Source organism: Jaculus jaculus, chromosome 3, assembly GCF_020740685.1.
Source record: "Jaculus jaculus isolate mJacJac1 chromosome 3, mJacJac1.mat.Y.cur, whole genome shotgun sequence".
Classification (NCBI taxonomy): Eukaryota; Metazoa; Chordata; class Mammalia; order Rodentia; family Dipodidae; genus Jaculus; species Jaculus jaculus.
Genome location: NC_059104.1, coordinates 136,877,728 through 136,900,104, shown reverse-complemented (window position 1 = coordinate 136,900,104; position 22,377 = coordinate 136,877,728). Strand labels below are relative to the sequence as shown.

Here is a 22,377-nt window from a genome sequence, read left to right as displayed (position 1 = left end):
GGGCCTGAGACTGCTCCAGTTTAAATCTGCAGAACCCATGTAAACTAGCTGGGTGTGGCCGTGCACACCTGTAACCCCAGTTCTGAGGGGAGCAAAGACCAGAGAAGCACTGGGGCTCAAGAACGGTGAGCTCTGGAATCAGGAAGAGATTCTGGTGAAGGTGGCTGAGTGATGGAGAAGGACACAGAGGCTCCTAAAGCATCAAATGCTCCGCCCCAAGTGATGTCATTCTCACAACTGCCCTGGGAAGTGTAAGATGTTCACATTTTGCAAGTGAGGAACCCAGTGTTCACAGAGGCCAAGCAAATCCAGACATCTAGGCAGCTGGCAAAACCAAACTTTCATGTCAGTTTCATTTGACACCAAAGTGCAAGTTCATCCTATTACGTGCAAGACACAGGAAGAAACGAGCAAAGCAAAAGGCCACCAGCTGGTGGCAGTTTGAAGGCTAGAACAAGTGATTTTGATTTCATACAGAAGATGAAGAAAGACCACCTCTCATTTGATAAGAGGAGTTACTTTTTACATCTCTGTAAACACTTGAGATAATTAATAAATAGCAAATGAGGGAAATAAAAACAAGGAGAAATATACAAAGTGTAAGATTTTCTGGGAAATTCAAGGCCACCTAGGAAGGGAGGGTTGCTGCTCCCCCATGTCCCCTAAACCTTGGGTTCAATTCTCAACACTGTATAAACCAGGTACAGTGACACATGCCCTTAAACCCAGCACTCACGAGGCGGAGGAAAGTGAGTTCCAGGCTGCTCTGGGTTAGAATGATAAACTGCCACAAATAATAATCATTCAAATCTCATAAAAATAGAGACCCAGAGTCTACAGAAAAAGCAACACTAAGTCAGTTTCTATATTGCCCACCAAGGCTCAGGGAGTATCACAGAAGAGGGGCAGAAACTGTAAGAGCCTCAGGCTGGGTGGGAACAGACTGAGATACCATGTTCCCCCCATCCTTACACAGACTGACTGAGGCTTCTTGGTCCCCACAATGAATATCAATAACCCCACCAAAGACTCTCAGCAGAATAGGGGCAGAAGAGAAGGGCTCTATGTGTGCAACCATTTCAGTAAAAAAATAAAATAAAATAAAAAAATAAAAAAAAATCAATAACTAGGGCTGGAGAGATGCCTTAGCAGTTAAAGCACTTGGCTGCAAAGCTTAAGGACCCAGGTTTGACTCCCAGTACCCACGTAAAGCCAAATATACAAGGTGGCACATGTGTCTGGAGTTTGTTTGTAGTGGCTAGAGGCCCTGGCACACCCACTCGCTCTCTCTCTCAAATAAATAAAAATAATAATAACAAGAATGAAACAACAAATTTTGGGAGAGTAGCAGGGACCAGAGAATCTATTCCTTAAGCCACCTTTATGCAAAGTGGGTAAAGAAGGAGGTGGAGAGCTTCCCTCGCATTTGAGCAGACTGCCCTGAGCACTAACTGCTTGCCACCAGGGACTTCGCCATTCCAGGATGTTTTTCATTTGCTTACAGAGTTATCGGAAGTCACTGTAATGGAGTCAAGCAGCCCATCAATAATTAACTCATACACAGTTATCAATAATTAACTAATACACAGGGCTGATCAAACAGCTTCTGATTCTTCGAGCTTCCATTTCAACGCGCAGCCTTCCCACACAACTCAAAGAAAATGGCTCCGGAGCATTTGAGCAGTCACGTTGGCCACCATCACAGCCAAGCGCAGGGAGGAGGTGGGGCGCTGGTCACAGCCGTGAGGAGTCCTGGATACCATCAACTACTCCAGGGCCCTTGTGTCGTCACGAGATGTGATATGATGTGTTTGGGAAGGAACTCAGGGCCTTCTTAATACCGGATTAAAGGCTCTAAAAACACCTGAGTGCTCTTCTGAAATCATGGAATGTCACAGCCAGCACAACGGAGCCACAGCAGTAGGAAGACATTTGGAAATCTTATTTAAAGCATTTTTATATACCAAGAAGGGTCCACGGCAAGACTTTTTAGAGTTTATGAATATGTATTGTAGTACATTCTTAAAAACAACAACAAAAAATTAAGTCCGGCACAAATGGGAAACAGATTTATAAGAGGCAGTTACATGTTTACATTATGCAGACTGTCATTAAGGACCTATAACCAGATTCTTGTTAAATGCCTAAAGAGGGTGAGGGAAGCTGCTGATATTTGGACATTTTCTTAAAATGAGGAAGCAATATTTTTGGAGTTTCTGACAATCTGTGCGTGACAGGATCCCACGGCACATCTTTTACCAACCTGGCAATAGAGTTGCAAACTCAAGATAGTGTCAACGGCCTGGGTTATAACAGATCCTTTGTCTGCAGCACTCAAGGCTGCGCTGGACAGGGATGGGAGGCACGCTAACATTGATCAGAACACTTTCACAAGGGCCTCAGCCTCCAACAGCCCCGGAGCAATGAGGACACTTTGCCAACACACCCCAAACTCTCAGACAGCCAGCTAAGCCCGCTTGTGTTTCATGTGCATCAAGAGACGGGGATAAGCACAGTCTTATGTTTATGCTTCCGAGTAGCGTGCCCCAAAGATGTCACAAAGATGGGCTTTGTGACACCAGCCAGGCACAAACCTCAGGCAGATATTCAAGTGATGGGCAGAAATGTTTTTGTTCTGAAGAAAGGGGAAAGTGGAAGCAGTCCCCCTGTGCAAAGCGTAGTTAGAGACCCATGGCTGGGCCTGGGAGATAGCTCAGTGGGTAAAGTGCTTGCTGTATAAGCAGAAGGACCTGAATTTGAATCCCCAGCACCCAGCTAAGAAGCTGGCCACAGTGACACAAACTTGTAACCCCAGAGCTGGAGGCAGGAGGATCCTTAGGGCTCACTGACCAAGCAGTCTAGCTAAATTGGCGAGCTCTAGGATTATTATTACTTCCTGTTGGGAAACAATACATAAGCACTGTAAGAAATCTGTTATGAGGAGATAGCCTTGAGTATAATCTCCAAAAGTCAAGTAGGATTTTTTAAGATTTATTTATTTGAGACTGAGAAAGGTGTATAGAAGAGAGAGTGAGAAAGGGCATGCCAGAGCCTCTAGCCACTGCAGAAGAATGCCAGACACATGTGCCACCTTGTGCATCTGGCTTATGTGGGACCTGGAGAATAGAACCTGGGTCCTTAGGCTTTGCAGGCATGTGCCTTAACCACTAAGCCATCTCTCCAGCCCTTTTTTGTAGTTTTTTTGTTGTTGTTGTTTGAGGTAGGGTCTCACTCTAGCCCAAGCTGACCTGAAATTCACTACATTTCAGGCTCCTGAACCTAAGGCGATCCTCCTACCTGTGCTTCCCAAGTGCTGGAATTAAAGGTGTATGCCATCACGCCCGGCTTGTTGTTTTTTTAAAGGACACAGTGGTGTGCACTTGTAATCTCAGCCTGAGGAGGTGAATCCTAGCCCTGAGGAGCTCCTGGCCAATGAGATTCTATCTTAAAAAAAAAAAAAAAAGGTAGATGGTGCCTAAGGACAGACACCATCTTCAGGACTGTCTTCAGGATTCCACATGCATACATTCATATGTGTATGTACATGCACACATACGCACATGCACACATACAAGCACACACAAAAATTTTTTAGAAGAGTGTGCAGTTAAGGTGCTTGCCTGTAAAGCCTAACAAACCTAGTTCGATTCTCCAGTACCCACATAAAGCTAGATGCTGATGCACAAAGTGGCGCATGCATCTGGACTTTGCAGCAGCTAGAGGCCCTGGGATGCCTATCTCTCTCTGTAAGGCATGGTGGTACTCTCCTTTAATGCCAGCACTCAAAAGGTAGAGGTAGAAGGATCTCTGTGAGTTTGAGGCCAGCCTGGGACCACATAGTGAATTCCAGGTCAGCATAGTGAATTCCAGGTCAGCCTAGGCTACAACAAGATCCTACATCAAAAAAAAAAAAAAAAAAAAAAAAAACTTAAAAAAGAAATATTTAAAACACAGAGGAGTATAAACAAGAAAATTGCTACATAGGATAAAGTTTAAAATTGAGGACCTATCAGGTCAGAAGCTCAGAAACAAGGTGCCTCACTTGCTCCAGCAGCAGGGTGCTCTGGGGTCAGTGCAGAACAACGGGCCATCTCTCCTCCCCACCCCACAACGCCCAGTGCCAGCAGCTCCCAGGCCTCTGCTTCCAGCGCAACAGACATGGTTGTGCCTCCCACTAGAGGACTCACTCCAAGGAGCTGACCGCCTGTCACAAGGGGCCTCCTCATATTGTAAGGGAGAGTAAATGGGGTGCGGATTGTGGAAACCGAACCTCCACCCAAGCATTGCCCAGCAAACAAAACCCTCCCGTGCTCTAGCTGTGTGCCCTTAGGCAAGTCACTTAGCCACTCTGCCATGTCCCACCCTCTTCTGTATTTAGAGTACACCCCACCAACAGTACCCCACCCAGGGCACACAGCTCTGTGCACTGCTGTTAACAGGCATAACAAGTGCTACTCCCAAAGGCAGCTCTGAGTAGGACCACTGAGCTCAGGACATGCAGAAAAGAGACACTTGTCAATAAACAAAAATCAGAATACACCAAGTCCCTAAAAGCTGAAAATAGCCAGGCATGGTGGTGCACGCCTTTAATCCCAGCACTCAAGAGGCAGAGGTAGAAGGATCACCATGAGTTCAAGACCACCCTGAGACTACATAGTCAATTCCAGGTCAGCCTGGACCAGAATAAGATCCTAACTCAAAAAATAATCTGAAAATAAATCAGATCTGACTTAATATTCTCCCAAATTCACTTTGTGAGCAATGCTATTACTGCTCAGGTATTTGACCCCCCCCACACACACACACATTGTATACCATGAAATCATGATCCCTGTTTATAAATCCCAGGGATATAGGTCTGGCTCCATAGTAGATTGCTTGCTCAGCATGTGCAAGCTTTAGGGCCCCATCCCCAGCACTGCAGGCGTGTACACGCACACACACAAGCACGTACACATCCATTTATAACTACCGACCTGTCTTTGTGTCCTGGGGACTCACCAAAACCAGTATTTTATGTTGAGGTTCATCACGATGCACAGGACAAAAGCAAACAGAAGATGTTTGAAGCTTAACCTGACGCAGGGAAAAAAAACAACAAAATTACCATTGTGCTCTTCTATCACACTAAGGGCACAGGAAATCACCAAGCAATTACTTAGCAAGGTATTCGCTGAAAGAACACTGTTACACACAGTGGTAATAAACAAGAATGCTCACAACATGAAAATGGAAATCTTGACCATCCAAGATTTGGCAAAGATCCTTCTGTCTCCTACCCAGCAAACCTTCCTTCCCACAATCCATCCAAAACTGATGAAACATCTGTTCTGCCAGCAGACGCCCTCAGGGTCTCCTCCTTCAGGTGACTCTGACTCCTGCACTCTTTTCCATCTTGGTCTAGCTTGGGCCTCAGCCTATAGTGCAGACAGCCTCCCACCACATCAGACCTGCTCCTGTCAAACCCACCTCATGTGTCCTTTCAGAACTCTGGTGGCCACTTAGTAGAAACAGCCCAGGCTATGCCTGCCTCCATTGAGTGCTTCTGCTGCCCGCAGCCCTGGCTCTAGCTTTGCAAGTGGTCTTAAGAAATGTACACTGTAGCCAGGCATGGTGGCACACACCTTTTATCCCAGCACTTGCGAGGCAGAGGTAGGTGGATCACCATGAGTTCGAGGCCACTCTGAGACTACTGAGTGAATTCCAGGTAGAGTGAGACCCTACCTCAAAAAAACAAACAAAAAAGGAAGGAAGGAAGGGAGGGAGGGAGGGAGGGAGGGAGGAAGGGAGGGAAGGAAGGGAAATGTGCACATTCTGGGTCCAACAGGCTCTGCCCTAATCCCTTGCAGACCTTGGGTGGAAAACACTGGGAATGTCTTTTGTTTTAAGGTCCACATCTGAAGCCCTCTTTGTGGCCATCAAACCCTCTGCTCCCAGTTTCAGGTATAAAAAGGTCAATATATTCCATTACTAAGTCTGTTTTAAAAACTGAGGAGAATATAAGAAAATTAGAAAAGAATGTGTCAGCTGAGCTATACATGCAAGGTCTTGAAAAAGTTTACAGCAGTCCCCACCATTACAGAAGACTGTTTCTTAGCAAATCCTAGGATGAGAAACATCTTGGCACCTCCTCGTCTTGGAGAGACTTTAATGAAGGTCTCCAAAGACCTTCCTGCAGAGATTATGTGAAGCATGGCTCATCTATGAAGTGGCTGTAACTAGGCCATTAAAGACCAAGTTTACAAAGCATGGCATGAACCTGTAAAGATGTTTTATTATAAACCCACTCCACCCAGAAAGTGATTCCCCATATATTAAAAATAGCATGCAAAAATCCCAGCACTGGTGAAGCTGGAATATGAGGACTGCAATTTCAAAGTTAGCCTAGGCTACACAGCAAGACCCTAAATAAACACACACACACACACACACACACACACACACACACACACATACATTTTGTAAAGAAAATAAAAATTGAAAGGAAACACATGAAAATGTTCACAGTGGTTCACCACACATGATTATGTTTTCTCTATCCTTTTTTGTAATCCACAAATATCATACAGTGAGCATGAACCATTTTATAATCAGAAAGTATTTATGTATTTTAAATGTGACAAGACAATTTCAAGACTGGAAAAAAGAGGTAACTCTGAAAAAAGAAGACATTATGCCTTCTCAAGTCACTTTCTTGTTGTTCTTTTTATCTTGAGACCCCATGCCTACAAAAGGACCGGCTAACCCTGCTGAAAGCCATTCGAGTGAGGTTACTCTGGTGTGCCAATGGCAAGTCACTGCCCTGGCCTCCTAACCCACTAGTTAAATGATAGGAAACCAAATGGTTGTTTTTAATGAAACTTTCTTCTGCTTAGAAAGGAGAAAAGCAAGTACATATACGCACACATCAGCATTTCTATCACATTAAAACAATCTAATATCAACAACTGTCCTGTTTTATGTTTTTGTTAATACTTCTAGTTTTACTCAGTCTCTGGGCATACTCCATGTTAAGAGGTTTTTCTGGTTTTTTTTTAATAACCCATAAATGTGCATTCGGTGAAAACCAGTTACTTACTCTAAGTGCACCCTAAGAACTTTGGGACTAGCTCTTGTATTTCACAGCCCTTCTCAGGCTGCCCTTATCCCCCACACTCCACCCAACCCTGCAGTGGGTACCCTTGGCTCACTAAGCCCCTCTCCTTGAGAAAGCCTTGTGCTCTTCTGTCCCAGCGCCACTAGGGGGTGCCAAAAGCATGTAAGGACAGCCAGTTCCCTCTGCCCCACAGCATCCCGAGGGACACCTATGGAAGGTGGTTCTGGAAGAGTGCAGACGCCCATGTGCAAAATCTCCAGGAAGCTGCAGTTTGAAGCCATACAGGCCATGGTTTCCACTAACTTGGACAGCTTCGCTGCAAGGGCACAAGACCATTTTACTCCATCAACTCTGCCTGCCAATAGCAACATTTACTGAGAGGAGTGAGACCTTATGCGTGCCTTAGTCCTCATAACTGCCCCATGCAGAAAATGATGTTATTCCCCTGGTTTTAGGTATGCAAATACCAAGATCAGGAAGGACAAGACCCTTGCTCCAAGCCACACAGTGAGCACGTGGTAAACCTGGGTCCCCACTGCCTGGTACAACCCTCCTGACTCCAGAATCCCGGCCAAGGGTTGCTTTTGCTTCTAAATGGAAATATTCTAGTATTCCCTCCAGAAGTTTCTTTTCTGTTGTTGTTTAATTTTTGTTTTTCTATAACTAGGATATTCTTGGAGGAATTTTTGTGGGTTTTTTTTTTTCAAGGTAGGGTCTCACTCTTGCCCCGGTTAACCTGGAACTTACTCTGCAGCCCCAGGCCGCTGCAATCTGCAATCCTCCTACCTCAGCCTCCCAGAGTACTAGGATTAAAGGTGTGTGCCACCACACCCACCCTTAGGATATTTTTCCTGTAACATTCTCTATGTTAGATGTGCTGGAGCTCTCCTCCAAGGGTGCCTGGACATACCTGCTCTCCAGTGGGAAGAGAGAAAAGCTCTGATGAGGACCCAGCTCCTTCCCCCAGTGAGGCATAGTAAGCCAGTGCTGCTGCCTGAAGGCCCTCTCTGTCATCTTCCAAAATATCCACCGGGTAAACCCCTGCTGGTAAAAGGGCATGAATGGAGTTAGTTTTACTCTGTTGGTTAAAGAGAAAGTTGCTTATTTCTTGATGATTTTTTTTTAGAGGAATAACTTGCATTCAAAATCAAATCATGTTCCCCTGTTCCTTCCAGATTCTAAGAGAAACTCCTGTGAAGGAACACGAACTACCAAATGATTATCCAAGTTCCTTCACTATGGTCTCCTCCAGGTCCATGAGCACAAGCAGGTGGGTCCCTGGGAAGGTGAGAACAGCTGGCTGGAACTTCAACCACTCTGTCGCATGACAGCTTAAGTTGTTCCTTTCCCCCGCAGCATGCCCCATGCTGCTGTGTAAGAAGTGGGTGAGATTCTGCCAGTTCTCCCCAAGTAGGGCTGGTCTTCAAAAACAGACCAAGTGGGGTGGCTTGTAGGAATCAAAGCGGGCCGCCCTATCCCTGCAGAGACCCTCATTGCCATTCATCTGCAAGGAACTTAACAGAATAACTGGGATGCATCCTCAGGAGGTCTTTCCTGTCACACTTCTAGAGGAAACTGATGTCAACGAAGAATCATACAAATTGACAGCATCCAATTTGGTTCGGTAGCAGCAATCAAACAGACACTGCAATGATCAAAGATGCTGCTCACCTCTGGCTGGCATGTCCCCAAGGGCAGAGGGGGCACAGGGCTCCTTATCAGGCAACCCCAAAGGAAACTGGCCACCCTAGCTGCCTTCCCCGTCTTCCCCACACTCCTCCTTGTCCAGCAGGGTTTCCTTCTCTTCTTTGTCCTTCTCCTCTTTCCACCTCTTCCTCTTTCTCCACCTCACACACACACAAAAAAAAAAAAAAAAAAAAAAAAAAAACTGTCTAGACATGAAGCCCCATTCTGAGCCCCTGTGGAACCTCAGCTGCCCACCCTTGCCTCATGGGTGCCCGCCTTGCTCCTGGAAGCCACTTTGGGGGGCTCAGAGATACTATTGGCAGCAAAAGTCCAAGTCTTTAGTCCCCTTGGCTTGCCTGGAAGGAATTTCACTTCTGCCAATGACCTATGAGAAGGAAAGGCTCAAAGGAATAGAGGCTGCCCGGAACCACAGTGGACCAGGGCATGATCTCGCATACATACACCCGAGCCCCAAGGCCTACTTTCCATGGTCAAAAGGTCACAGACACAATGACGGCAGGCAGTTGGGTGAAAACAGGCACCATCTGTGGACCCTGAACCCATAGATCCAACTAACCAGACTGAAAATACGGACAAAAAGCAGAGCCTACACTGAACACACAGCAACGTTTCTTTGTCCACACTCCCTAAAGTATTACAACTGCTTACATGGCATTTACTTGTCTCTGGAATCATGTGCCACCTAGAAACTTGAGAATCCAGGAAGATGTGCATGGGTTACATGCAACATGCTAGTTCTTATAAAGGACTTGAGTATCTGCAGATTTTGGTATGTGGGGAGATCTTCCAACCAGTCCACTATGGATACTGAAGGAAGCTCCATGCTTCCACTATCCCATGGTTTTGAGCTCACTTGAATGTAAAAGCCATACACACAAATGCTCTTAGCAATATGTGTATGGATACAAAGATTTAAAACATAGGTATGGCCAGGCATGGTGGTGAATACCTTTAATCCAAGCACTTGGGAGTCCAAGGTAAGAGGACTGCTCTGAGTTTGAGGTCACCCTGAGACTGCATAGTGAATTCCAGGTCAGCCTGGGCTAGAGTGAGACCCTACCTTGAAAAAATAAAAAGGCATGAAGAGCTGACCACTTCTTTGATGGCAATGAGCAAGGCAACTTGGGGAGGTTTCCTTACTGCTAAAGGGCATCATGTTCTCAATGCAGGAGTCAGATGGACCTCTTATGACATCAAGTTCCTCATGCAAGGAATATCTCTGTCACAGAGACAAAGTCAGCCTGCAACTGTCCTGACAGCCATCCCTCAGTTTAAGACCTCAGCATCCCATAAGAGCCTCTGGGCTTGCTTCCCCACTCACCTGTCCTCTGTCCATTCCTCCTCTATGCACCAATTCTCCATTTATCCTCTCTTTCAATAACAGCAGCCTTCCAGTTGGCTAGAGGCTGCTGAGTGTGCACATCCTTCTCTCACTGAATCCTGACCCCACTTTAAAGAGAGTGAAATTGAGGTCTCATCAAGACATGGCATGAATGATAAGTGGATTGGACCCAGACCCATCTGATTTCAAACTGTAACACACTCAGAGCATGACAGTGACCCAAGCAACAATTCTCCACCACTACTATGACTGTCCAGTACCCAGTAGATTCTTGTACTCCCCACTGCCAGACACTTTCTGCCACTCTACCCTCTAGGTTCATCCCAGACACAGACAAAACTCCCAAGCAGCCTTCCTTGAGCCCCTAAAGCCAAAAGCAAAGATTGCAGGGATCACTGAGTCCTGTGTTCCAATTCTACCTCAGTTTAGGACAGGAATTAGCACGAGTTGACCACCAAGCTCTCCACCAAACCTGCTATCCTGCTCATGCAAAAAGATTCAGTAAACATTCCAATAAATTAAGAAAAACTGGCACATGGGCTCCTTCAACCCTGGAAACCCACTCATGCCATAGGCTAGTTCCGCAGAAGACAAGCTTTAGGAGCTACCTCTCTCAAAATAGCCCAGGAACACCAGCAGCAAGGAGCAACAAGAGATCTATTCAACCTGGCATTTATCTTATTAAATTTTTATTTATTTATTTATTTATTTTGATTTTTCAAGGTAGGCTTTCAAGGTAAACCTTGAAAAAAAACCTGGCATTTATCTTATTAAATTTTTATTTCTTTATTGTGATTTTTCAAGGTAGCTCAGGCTGACCTAGAATTTACTAGGTAATCTCAGGGTGGCCTTGAACTCATGGTGATCCTCCTACATTTGCCTCCCAAGTACTGGGATAAAAGGCATGTGCCACCACACCCGGCTTCAACCTGGATTTTTATATATTTTTTTGTTTGTTGTTGTTGTTGTTTTGTTTTGTTTTTTGTTTCGAGGCATGGTCTCACTCCAGCCCAAGCTGACCTAAAACTCACTCTGCAGCCCAAGGCTGGCCTTGAACTTGCAGAGATCTTCCTCCTATTTTGTCCTCTGGATTGCTGGAACTAAAGGTGTGTGCCCCATGCCCAGCTTTGGACCTGGATTTTTACTCTGTCACTGTTACTGGCCCCATCTTCAAGAAAGATATTCCTCAGATCTGGACCACTGATCCTCCTACGATCAGGAAGAGCATTATCAACCAGCCCCTGCGGAGAAACTGGCCCTATACTCAGGTCTGCAGGGACATAAACACCACCCAAGGTCACCAGATTGGAGGCCTGACTCCTGGGGCTGGGAGGCTCCTGCCTGACTCTAGCCAAGATCTGCGTGGCATGTGGTCCAGAGAAGTGTGATGAACGCAGCTGGCTCCTTCCACAACCCAAAACCTTTTCCCCTGCAGGTTAGGAACTCCTCAAAGAACTAGTGGGCAGAGTCCCTAGAAGGGCACGAATGGATGCTTTAGCTGCCCCAGCAGGCCACAGGGACATATCCCTGGAAGGGGTGGGGTATCTCAAGAATCCCAGACTGCCCAAATCGCCGGATAATCTTGAGCCCTGCTAGGGAGGCAAACTTGAGAGAGCAGTCACATTTTAAAGTCCAGCGACAGGCAGGCTGTAAAGCCCCTGCCCTTGGAGAAGCAAAAGCCACCAAGCCAAGAGCCAGGGACACCCTGAAACAGGCCCCCAAGGCTCCTGGAGTGTTTTCAATTCCTTGTCCAACCTCTTGGGGTTCCACATCTTCCCCAGCCCAGAGTGCAGCGCTTGCCTCTAGCACAGACCATGTTCAGGTTAGCTCTCTGGAAAACCAGGTGAAAATGAAAAACATAGGAGCTGGCCAAGAGAGGACAGGGGTCAGGTATCCACAGACAGTCAGAAAAGACAAGCCCTCTGGGCTCCAAAAGAAAGCAACTGGTCTCCCAACCCAAAAGGAAGTTCCTTGGCTACTACTCCCACCAGAGGAGGCCCCCAAACCCACCCCACCCCCTCAAGTGGAGAGCTGGGCCTGGGAAGTAAACAAGTCTGGGGCGCTTTAGGCTGCGCAGAGACCGGCTGGGCTGCCACACTCGCTTTGCTTTTGATGGAAGGCAGGCTCCGCGGACTTCCAGATGTGAAACGCTAACAGGCTTAATGGTTTGAACCGAACAGGAAATATTTTTCCAACGCCAAAAGAATGTAATCTTTTCAGTTCAATGTAGAATGCTTTTATTAAAAAGGCACACAGTTGAGATAATTCACTGCAGACTGTAAAAGAAACCGAAACCCCTAAACCGACCCCGAATTTAAGAATTCACTTGAAGCATATGTTGGCGGCCTTACCCTAAAAACAAAAATAATGGTACAGCTGAAAGCATTCTTCTAGAGTAAAATATTTAAATTATTCAGGATCTTTGAAGCAATGCTCCAGTTCCCAGGCCTGCATCAACAGCGAACTCTCTCATCCCCTCATTGTCCATCAGCCTGCTGGGCCAATCCAGCAAGGTCACGTTCAGGCTTTCCCCAGCAATAGCAATGTCAATTAATGAAACCTTGACACAGATCAGAGGTCTGTACTTAATCATGGATTTAGTATCATTTGTAGAACATTCTCTCCAAATACTACCTCACCACAGAGATTAGGAAAATTCTTTCCTTTTGGCAAAGCACCATTTTTCTCAAATGGGACTATTATCATAAAAGACATTAAGGGAGATATTTTAAATTTTACTAGCCCCACTCTTACAAACTTGGCCTTTTCTAAAAGCCACTACCTGGCAGTAACTACAGGGCATTATGTCATTGGAAAAGCTGGCTGTAATCACTTGAATGTTTTAGTAATATGTGTTGTCGTTCTTCAATTACAGGGAGAGCAATTCTTGTTCAGGATAATGTGGAAAAAATTTGGGGATACAAAACTGGTAATATACTGCTCTCATTTTTAATGAAATAGCTAAAGCTAGATGTGGCTCACACAACATTCTTTTTGGTATGTTTCCTTTCTCTGCATTTCTCACATAGGTGGTCCCTTCACAAATTAATTTTCTTCTAAAAGCAACTTATTATAGAAGGAATACTTATTAAAGAAGAAATCTACCCAAGATGGGCCGTGGGGTTACAGAACTAACTTTGGATTAAGCACAGAGAACAAAGATTGGCTTCTGAGCAGAGAGAAGGGGGCAGGAACTCAGAAAACATGCAGCAAGGCTGGCGTGCTCTTCACACCACAGTGGTGAGATGGTGCCTACAGAAAGACAGTCCCAAGCGCCTCCTGCACTGCTCAGAGTTCAGAACACAAGCTCATCCGGGTCCCAAGTTTCAAGTGAGGAAAGTGTCATCACATCATCAGTCCCCAAAAGCTGTGTGTACAAAGTGTCCATTTAAGAAAAACTCAGTATTCACAAATGTGGATTGTGAGCCTCCAGAGAATTAATTCCTTAAAAGATACTTTAAAACAAAGAGTTTCATTTAACTGAAAATATGATTATGATTCATTTTACCTTATCATTTGCTTGTATGTTTGCTTACTGGTGTCTTGCCCATGCTCAGCACATATTATCACTAAGCTACATCCCCCCAGCCCAATTACGTTGAATTAAAAAATAAAAAGAAGGGGTTGGGGATGTGGCTCAATTGGTAGTGTACTTACATCTCAGGCTCTGAGGCCTGGACCAATCCTGAGCACCACATAAGCATGGGTGTGCCGGCTCACGCCTGTCACCCCAGCACTTGGGAGGTGGAAACAGCAAGGTCAGAAGTCTGAGGTTATCCTTTGCTACATAGTTCAACGTATATAACAAGTTCAAGGCCAGCTTGGGACACATGAGACCCTTTCTCAAAAAGTGAAAGAAAAGAAGGAGGGGAGAGGAGTGGAAAGAAGAAAAGACAGATTACTTTCATCAAGGAATACCCACGGCTGCGTGAAGCAGTGCTTGGCATTTCTTTAATATCAAAGCATCTGAGACTTGTGCACATGTCCCTACCTCTTTCCTGGTATCACAATTCTGTTTCCCCTAATACATCTTGTGGAACACTACCTCTGCAAGACATGCTTGGGATGTGCTAGCCAAAGGTTTCTGATGGCTGCATCTCACTGCTGAGGGTCCTAGTTACCGTCCAGCCATTAAGGACTTTTAACCAGGGACTCCTTGTCCCAGAATACCAGGAGATGACAAAACATCCCTTGGAGAAGAGTGCTCTGACATAATGTCAGAGCAGAAGGATCCATCACTATCAGACAGAGAGAGCGAGCCAGAGGCAGGTATCTAGAGTTCAAGGTCAAGGAATTAAGTCCCACAGCCAGGAAAGGGGCCACAGCAACAGCACAACATCTCTCCATAGAAAAATAGAGAACAGAAGGTGAGGCCAAGAAACACTTGGATATTTTTGTTGTTTTTGAAATGCATCTGATTGCCAAAATATTCTTAGCAAAGTTTTTTTTTTTTTTTAAGTTGGAAGACAGAATGTAGAATATGTTAGAATTTTTTGAGCAGATGAGCAAAATTGTCAGGGAATGAGGAAGCGCTGCTGAAGGCCCGCAGGTGGCTGGGGGTTCATTCCCTGGTAACTGACAGGCAGCCTGTTGCTCTGTTATCACAAATTTAGTATTGGCCAACTTGCAACCTGTCATTGCCTTGGCTGTGAATAAATCACTTGTCCCAAATCTAAGATGCCAAAATATGCAGTTGACTTTCTGTGACACCCACACAAAGGTTTACATAACCACAATTGGTTTTTAATGAAATAAACAATATATTAAAATAGTTTGATAATAGATAAGCAGCTATCTACGATTAACTATAATTATCAGCTAATATAAAAGACAACACAGCAGGCTGGAGAAATGGCTTAGCAGTTAAAGCACTTCTCTGCGAAGCCTAAGGACCTAGTTTCCACTCCCTAAACCCACATAAGCCAGATGCACATGGTGGAACATGTGTCTGAAGGTTGTTTGCTGTGGCTAGAGGCCCTGGAACACCCATTCTCTCTCTCTCTCTTTCTCTTAAATAAAAATAAAGTATTTTTTTAAGAAACAACATAGGAGCTGGGCATGGGGGTACACACCTTTAATCCCAGCACTCGGGAGGCAGAAGTAGGAGGATCACCATGAGTTCAAGGCCACACTGATATTATATGGTGAACTCCAGGTCAGCCTGGGCTAGGGTGAGACCCTACCTCAAAAAATCCCCCCCACAAAAAAAGACAATATAGATCCAGAGAGATAACTCAGCAGTTAAGGTGCTTGCCTGTAAAACCTAATGACTTGGGTTCTATTCCCCATTACTCACATAAAACCAGATACACAAAGTGACACATGCATCTAGAATTTGTTTACAGCAGTTGGAAGCCCTGACACACCCATTCTCATTCTCTCTTTCTCTCTCTCTCTCTCTCTCTTAATCTTTCTCTCTGTTTCTGCTTGCAAATAAAAAATAATTTTTTGAAGACAATATATATTTCAGGCAAATTTAATCATGAATGGTAGGTATGTAAATTTATTTTTCTGATTCTTTTCTGGATAACTTTAAACTTTGGCCAACTTCTTGCCAGGACTCGCTAAATCTTCCTGCCCTGTAATGGTAATTCTGATATAATCTTGTTGTCAGCTCTTAATTAGTTTTACTATAATAGCCTCTGGTCTTATAATCTGAGCCCTGGTGCCTATCTTTAGGCCAGGGAGAAAATGATACAAAATGAGTATAAAACTATTTTCTCCCTGAATCATTCAAAAAGATATGAGATGGAACTATGCCATAATGTTCCTTTGGCATTCAAAGAAGTGTCACATTTGGGGACACTACGTTTATCTGTTACATTTCAAACAATTAAACTTCTGAAGAGAGCTGGGCATGGTGGCACATGCCTTTATTACCAACACTCCAGAGGCAGAGGTAGGAGGATCGCTATGAGTTCGAGGCCAACCAGAGAATTTATAGTGAATTCCAGGTCAGCCTGGGCTTGATCAAGACCCAACCTGGGGAATAGTGCGGGGGGGGGGGAGGAAGAAACTTCTGAAAGGAAAAGAATGAGCTTTCGATGCAGTCTGTAGAGTCTGTAAGGAGTAACGAGGGACGCTGAGAGCCCAGGACCGCCTCCAGGCAGCCCAGCTGCACAGGAGGAAGCTGCCACAGCCCACGTACGAAGGCTCCACGCTCAGATATGCCACCCTCAGACTGGGTGGAGCTCAGTGGGCTTATCTGAGACCTATGTGATGGTTTGTAAAGGAGATGCTTTTACTTTTCAGTAATTGGAAATACTTCACTATAACTGTCATTTTTACAATAGTGCTAGACTCATTTGTATAAAGTAAAACTGAAAAGTAAATGAAGTAGAGGCAGAGTGCTAATATTTGCTCAAAGTTGGTACTGAGTCAAGTTTTAAATTGAAGAAATGGAAAAAAATGTAATATTCTAACGTATTAGATAAACAGTATTTCTAATGTAGAGAAGTACTCCAAAAAAAGTGATATGTTCACATGTTAAAGTGAACTCTTTTACACCTTACGCTTGCTTAGTTTTCCAGAATTTGAAGGGCTTTGCCCAATCTAGCTTATTTAAAACGTGCATTGACCTCACAAAAATCAATAAAGCACAGGGCACTAACCCCATTTTTCAGATGTAGAAACAGAAGTTTAAAAATGTGAGCTAGGGCTAGGGGTGTAGCTTAATGATAGGGTGCTTATCTAGCACATGCAAAGCCATGGGTTTAATCCCCAGCACCAGGAAAAAAAAAATAAGAAGTTAATGAGTAATGACGCTAAAGCTCAAACCCAAATTTCCAACAGAGCCTTCGCTGCCACTGACTGATGCTGAGTCAAATGTCAGCTAGTACTCAGGACAGCCTACTGAAAACACCACTGACTTTGTAAACCATATGCATAGAAGCACTATTCACAATGGCCCAAAGGTAGATGAAACTGAGCCAAAGAGATGGCGTAGCACTTAAGGCACTTGTGGGCAAAGCCAAAGGACCCAGGTTTAATTCCCCAGTACCCACATAAAGCCAGATGCAGGGTAGTGTATGCATCTGGAATTCCTTTGCAGTGGCTTGAGGCCCTGGTGTGCCCATTAATTCTCTCTCTCAAATAAATAAGTACAATACTATTTAAAATTTATTTTTAAAAAGGATAGAAGAAACTCAAATGTCTACCAAGCATAGAAATGAATATACAAATGTGGTAAATACACACCAAGAAAAATTTTTTAATATTTTTATTTATGTACTTGCAAGGAGAAAGGGGGGAGCAAGAAGGGATGAAGACAGAGAGAGAGAGAAAGAAAGGATTGTCATGCCAGGGTCTCTAGCCACTGCAAATGAACTCCAGATGTATGTGCCACTGTGTGTATCTGACTTTACATGAGTGCTGGGGAATAGAATCCAGGTCGTTCATTAGCTTTAGAAGGCAAGCGCCCTAACCACTGAACCATCTCTCCAGCCCAGAAATCTTAAGCCGTAAAAAGAAGGGAATTTGACACAGACTATAACACGGCTAGAACCTGAAGACAGACATTATGCCAAGTGAAAAACAGACATTTTACAATCCACTTATATGAAGTACCTAAAATGAACAAAATTATAAAGACAAAATAAAATAGCTGGGTGTGGTGTTGCATGCCTTTAATCCCAGCACTCTGGGAGGCAGAGGTAGGAAGAAGATACTGTTTTATAGGTACATACGACTTTCTGACTGTAATGATGAGAAAGCCCTGGAAATGGATGGTGGTGACGGTTCCATGACAGTGTGAATGATCATACTACCATTGACCTGCGCACTTAAACATAATTAAAATTATAATCTTTTTTTACATTTTTAAAATTTACTTACAAACAGAGAGAGAAGAGAGAGAGAATGGGCATGCCAGGGCCTCTAGCCACTGCAAACGAACTCCAGACACATGTGCCACCTTGTACATCTGGCTTATGTGGGTACTAGGGAATAGAATCTGGGTCCTTAGGCTTCCCAGGTGAGCACCTTAACTGCTAAGCCATCTCTCCAGCCCTTGAATATTATTTTTAATGTGCTAAAGCAAAGTGGCTTGCATCCTTCATCTAGAAAAAGTACCTTCCAAGGGCATTACCATGGGATATTGTTTATAATCATGGAAGTTGTTAATAAAAAAAAAAAAAACCTTTAATTTAAAAAAAGAAAAGAAAAAGTAACTTCTATCCTGTGGCATCCTGTGGGGGGAAAAAAAAAACTAAAAGGAATATTTAGAAAAACAATTACGGAATTTGCTACCAGCAGACCACCCCCTACCAATTTTTCTTATTGTTTGAGGGGAGGGGGATTTCAGGGCAATATTTCACTCTAGTCCAGGCTGACCTTGAATTTGTTCTGTAGCCTAAAGCTGGCCTCAAACTCACAGTGATCCTCCTCTAAGCCTTCCAAGTGTTGGGGCTAACGGTATGCATCACGCCCTGCTCCTTCTTGGATTTTTGGAGGTTTCACTCTGTAGCTCAGGCTAGCCTCAAACTCACAATGATCCTCCTACCTCAGCCTCCTGAGGGCTGGGATTAAAATATGTACCACCATGCCATTTTCCCATTTCCACCCCTACCTCCCAAAAAAGCATTTCTTGTGTTTCCAGAAAAATAAAAATGGCCCCAGGAAGAAAAGATTGGTTAGGAAGAGATGAGTGAAAAAGATGATAACAAATATGGATAAAATCAAAGCCAATGTTGACCACATAACACAGAAACAGCTAACTTAAGGAATTAAAAAAAAATCTTAATAGAAGCTGGAGAGATGGCTCAGCAGTTAAGACACTTGCCTACAAAGCCTAAGGACTAGGGTTCAATTCCCCAGTGCCCATGTAAAGCCAGATGCACAAAGTGGCACATGTGTCTAGAACTCATTTGCAGTGGCTAGAGGCCCTGATGTGCCCATTCTCTCTCTTGCTTGCTCTTCCTGTATCTGACTGTTTCTCTCCCTCTCTCATGAATAAAGAAATTACATATATATATTTTTTTAAATATCTTAATAGGGCTGGAGAGATGGCTTGGTAGTTAAGGCATTTGCCTGCAAAGCCAAAGGATCCCAGTTTGATTCTCCAGGACCCATGTGAGCTAGATGCACAAGGGGGCACATGCATCTGCAGTTCATTTGCAGTGGCTAAAGGCCCTGACATGCCCATTCTCTCCCTCCCTCCCTCTCTTCCTCTCTCTCTCTCACACTCTTTCTGTCTCTCAAACAAATAAAATAAATATATATATATATAATGGGGTACTTAAATATATGTATATATTAATAGAAGGCTGGAGAGATGGCTTAGTGATTAAGGCACTTGCCTGAAAAGCCTAAGGACCCAGGTTTGATTCTCCAGTACCCAGGTAAACCAGATGCACAAGGTGGTGAATGTGTCTGGAATTTGTTTGCTAGACGGTCCTGGTATACCCATTCTCTCTCTCTCTATCTATCTATCTGCCTTTTTCTCTTTCAAATAAATAAATAAATGAAAACTGTTTAAAAATCTCAATAAAGGGGGCTGGAGAGATGGCTTAGTGGTTAAGCACTTGCCTGCAAAGCCTAAAGACCCGGGTTCAAGGCTCGATTCCCCAGGATCCACGTTAGCCAGATGCGCAAGGGGGCACACACATCTGGAGTTCGTTTGCAGTGGCTGGAAGCCCTGGCACACCCATTCTCTCTCGCTCCCTCTCTCTCTTTCTCTTTCTCTCTGTCACTCTCAAATAAATAAAAACGAACAAAAACAAATTTTAAAAAAATTTCAATAAAGGCCAGGCATGGTGGTTCACACCTTTAATCCCAGCACTCGGGAGGCAGAAAGAGGTAGGAGGATCAGCGAGAGTTCACAGCCACCCTGAAACTACATAGTGAGTTCCAGGTCAGCCTGAGCTAGAGTGAGACCCTACCTCAATAAAGTGTTGCATTAAATGGTATGTCCATTAGTCATTTTTCTTGTTGCTGTGACAAACACCTAACAAAAGCAACTTCAGAAAACTTAAGTGTTTGGCACATTTAAGGGTCCTGGACCACTGGAGATTTAAGCAGGCCTGAGCTATCAGGCACAACTAAGGGCCCCAGGCCACAGGAGGTTGAAGCAGGCTGAGACCCCAATAATCTTGCCTTGAGACAGCAGGAGTGAGGCCCTCTCCCCACCTCTGGCCTGGGGCACCTGGATGTCCTGATAAGATTTAGGTGTTGGTTTCCCCATGGCCTTGTGACCCGTACCCCCAACCTAACCCTATATATTAATGAGGTATCAGCGGGTAGCTTTCACACAGCCAATAACCTTGTGACCCATACCCCATACCTTTTCCCACCACTACATGAACACTTATAAACCCACTCTCCTAACAAATAAACGAGCTGTCCTCTGACACAGTCTCCCGGGTGTTTCTTCCCATTGCACTCATGTCCACTCAAGACCCTGCTCCATAGTTGCCTCGACGCCTCCAGGAGACCAATGCCTCCAGGAGACCGATGAGCAGTGGCCCCAGGGCGGCCAGGAACCACACTTAAGAGTTTGTTTTAGCTCACAATTTGGGGGTACAGTCCATCATGGAAGAGAAGGCATGGAGGTGAGAGCAGATCCAAAGTGGCAACAGGAGTGTGGTCACACTGCACAGTCAGAAAGCAGAGACAGAAGCCAGGCATAGTGGTGCACACCACTCGGGAGGTAGAGGTAGAAGGATCACCATGAGTTCGAGGCCACCCTGAAACTAATTCCAGATCAGCCTGAACTAGAGTGAGACCCTGCCTCAAAAAAAAAAAAAAAAAAAAAAAAAAAAGAGGGCTAGAGAGACAGCTTAGTGGTTAAGCCCTTGCCTAGGCTCAATACCCCAGGACTCGCATAAGCCAGATGCACAAGGGGGGGCGCATGCATCTGGAGCTCGTTTGCAGTGGCTGGAGGCCCTGGCACACCATTCTCCCTCTCTGTTTCTCTCTCTCTCTCTCTCTCTTTCTGTTACTCTCAAATAAATGAATAAAAATAAACAAAAAAAAAAAAATAAAAGAAAAAGGAAAGCAGAGAGCGAGAGAGAGATGAATGCTGGTGCTCAGCTCTCTTTCTCCTTCTTATTCAGTCTGGGACTCAGTCTATAGGATGGTGTCACTCACACTCAGAATGGGTCTCTCCCCCTTAGTTCAACCTTTCTTGAAACGCCCTCACAGACATGCCAAGAGGTGTGTCTTCTAAATGATTCTAAAGCCAGTCAAGCTGACAATGAAGATTAGCCATCGCAATATGCAAAGTGGGGAAAAAAACTCATTGAAATGAGAGGATCTTAAATTACTCCAGAGAAAATTTTGACTAATTATTAAATATTCATGTTAAAATTTATAAGTTATTTAAAAGAGGAGAAAAATGGATATTAAATTTCAAAACAGAGAAAAGAAAGAAATTGGGGCAAGGATGAAGGGGATATTGCTTAATATAAAAGGAGGCAAGAGATGGAAAGAAGATGAGCTGCCAATAATCATATTTGTGATTGAAAGCAGCCTTTGTGATGGCTATTTTCTGGTTGTCAACGTCACAGGATTTAGAATCACCATGGAAACAAAGCTCTGGAATATCTGTGAGGAATTAACTTGCTTAGGTTAATAAGTGAATTGAGGTGGGGAGAGCCCCATATAAAGAGAACAAAGTGAGCTGAGCACCAATGCTCACACTCTCTGCTTCCTCACTGTGCACTGAATGTGAGGCTGCATCAAGCTCCTGCTGCGCTGCCTTCCCCATCATGACGACTGCTACTTCCAACTCGACTTTGAAATCAACCCTCCCTTCCTTTAAGCTGCTTCTCTCAGGCACATGTCCTAGCACTGAGAAAGTGACTCAAACACTCATTAACAAGTGACTAGATGCTTACTAGACAGATTTTGTTTTATTTGTCTTTACACAAAATATTTTATATAATATTCATTAAAATCATGAAAAACCACAATACCTTCCCTTCTTCATAGATTTAATTTGTTGTTTTTTTATATTTTTTATTTATTGATTTGCACAGAGAGATACAAACAGAAAGACACACAGAGTATGGGCACACCAGGGCCTCTAGCCACTGCAAACAAACTCCAGATGCACGCCACACTATGCATCTAGATTACGTGGGTACTAAGGAATGGAACTTGGGTGTTAGGTTAGCAGGCACACATGCCAATTCTCTCTCGCACGCACTGTCTCATGAAAAATTCATAATACACCGCCTGAAACTTATACAGCTGTACCATACACACACCAAAAATAATCTACTAAGGACCAATC

The 22,377-nt window shown here is 44.3% G+C and overlaps 1 protein-coding gene across 1 annotated transcript in view; it reads right to left on the bottom strand.

Moving 5' to 3' along the window:
- LOC101609573 (protein FAM169B) overlaps positions 1 to 21,849 on the bottom strand; it is an 80,996-nt gene extending 59,147 nt beyond the window's left edge. Inside the window, exons 1-4 of the mRNA XM_045146098.1 lie at positions 21,781 to 21,849; positions 9,944 to 10,022; positions 8,007 to 8,137; positions 4,977 to 5,076 (exon numbers count right to left, since the gene is read on the bottom strand). Coding sequence (XP_045002033.1) covers positions 4,977 to 5,076; positions 8,007 to 8,137; positions 9,944 to 10,022; positions 21,781 to 21,849 — 379 coding nt within the window. The remainder of the gene's footprint in view (positions 1 to 4,976; positions 5,077 to 8,006; positions 8,138 to 9,943; positions 10,023 to 21,780) is intronic.
- Positions 21,850 to 22,377: the final 528 nt, after the last annotated feature.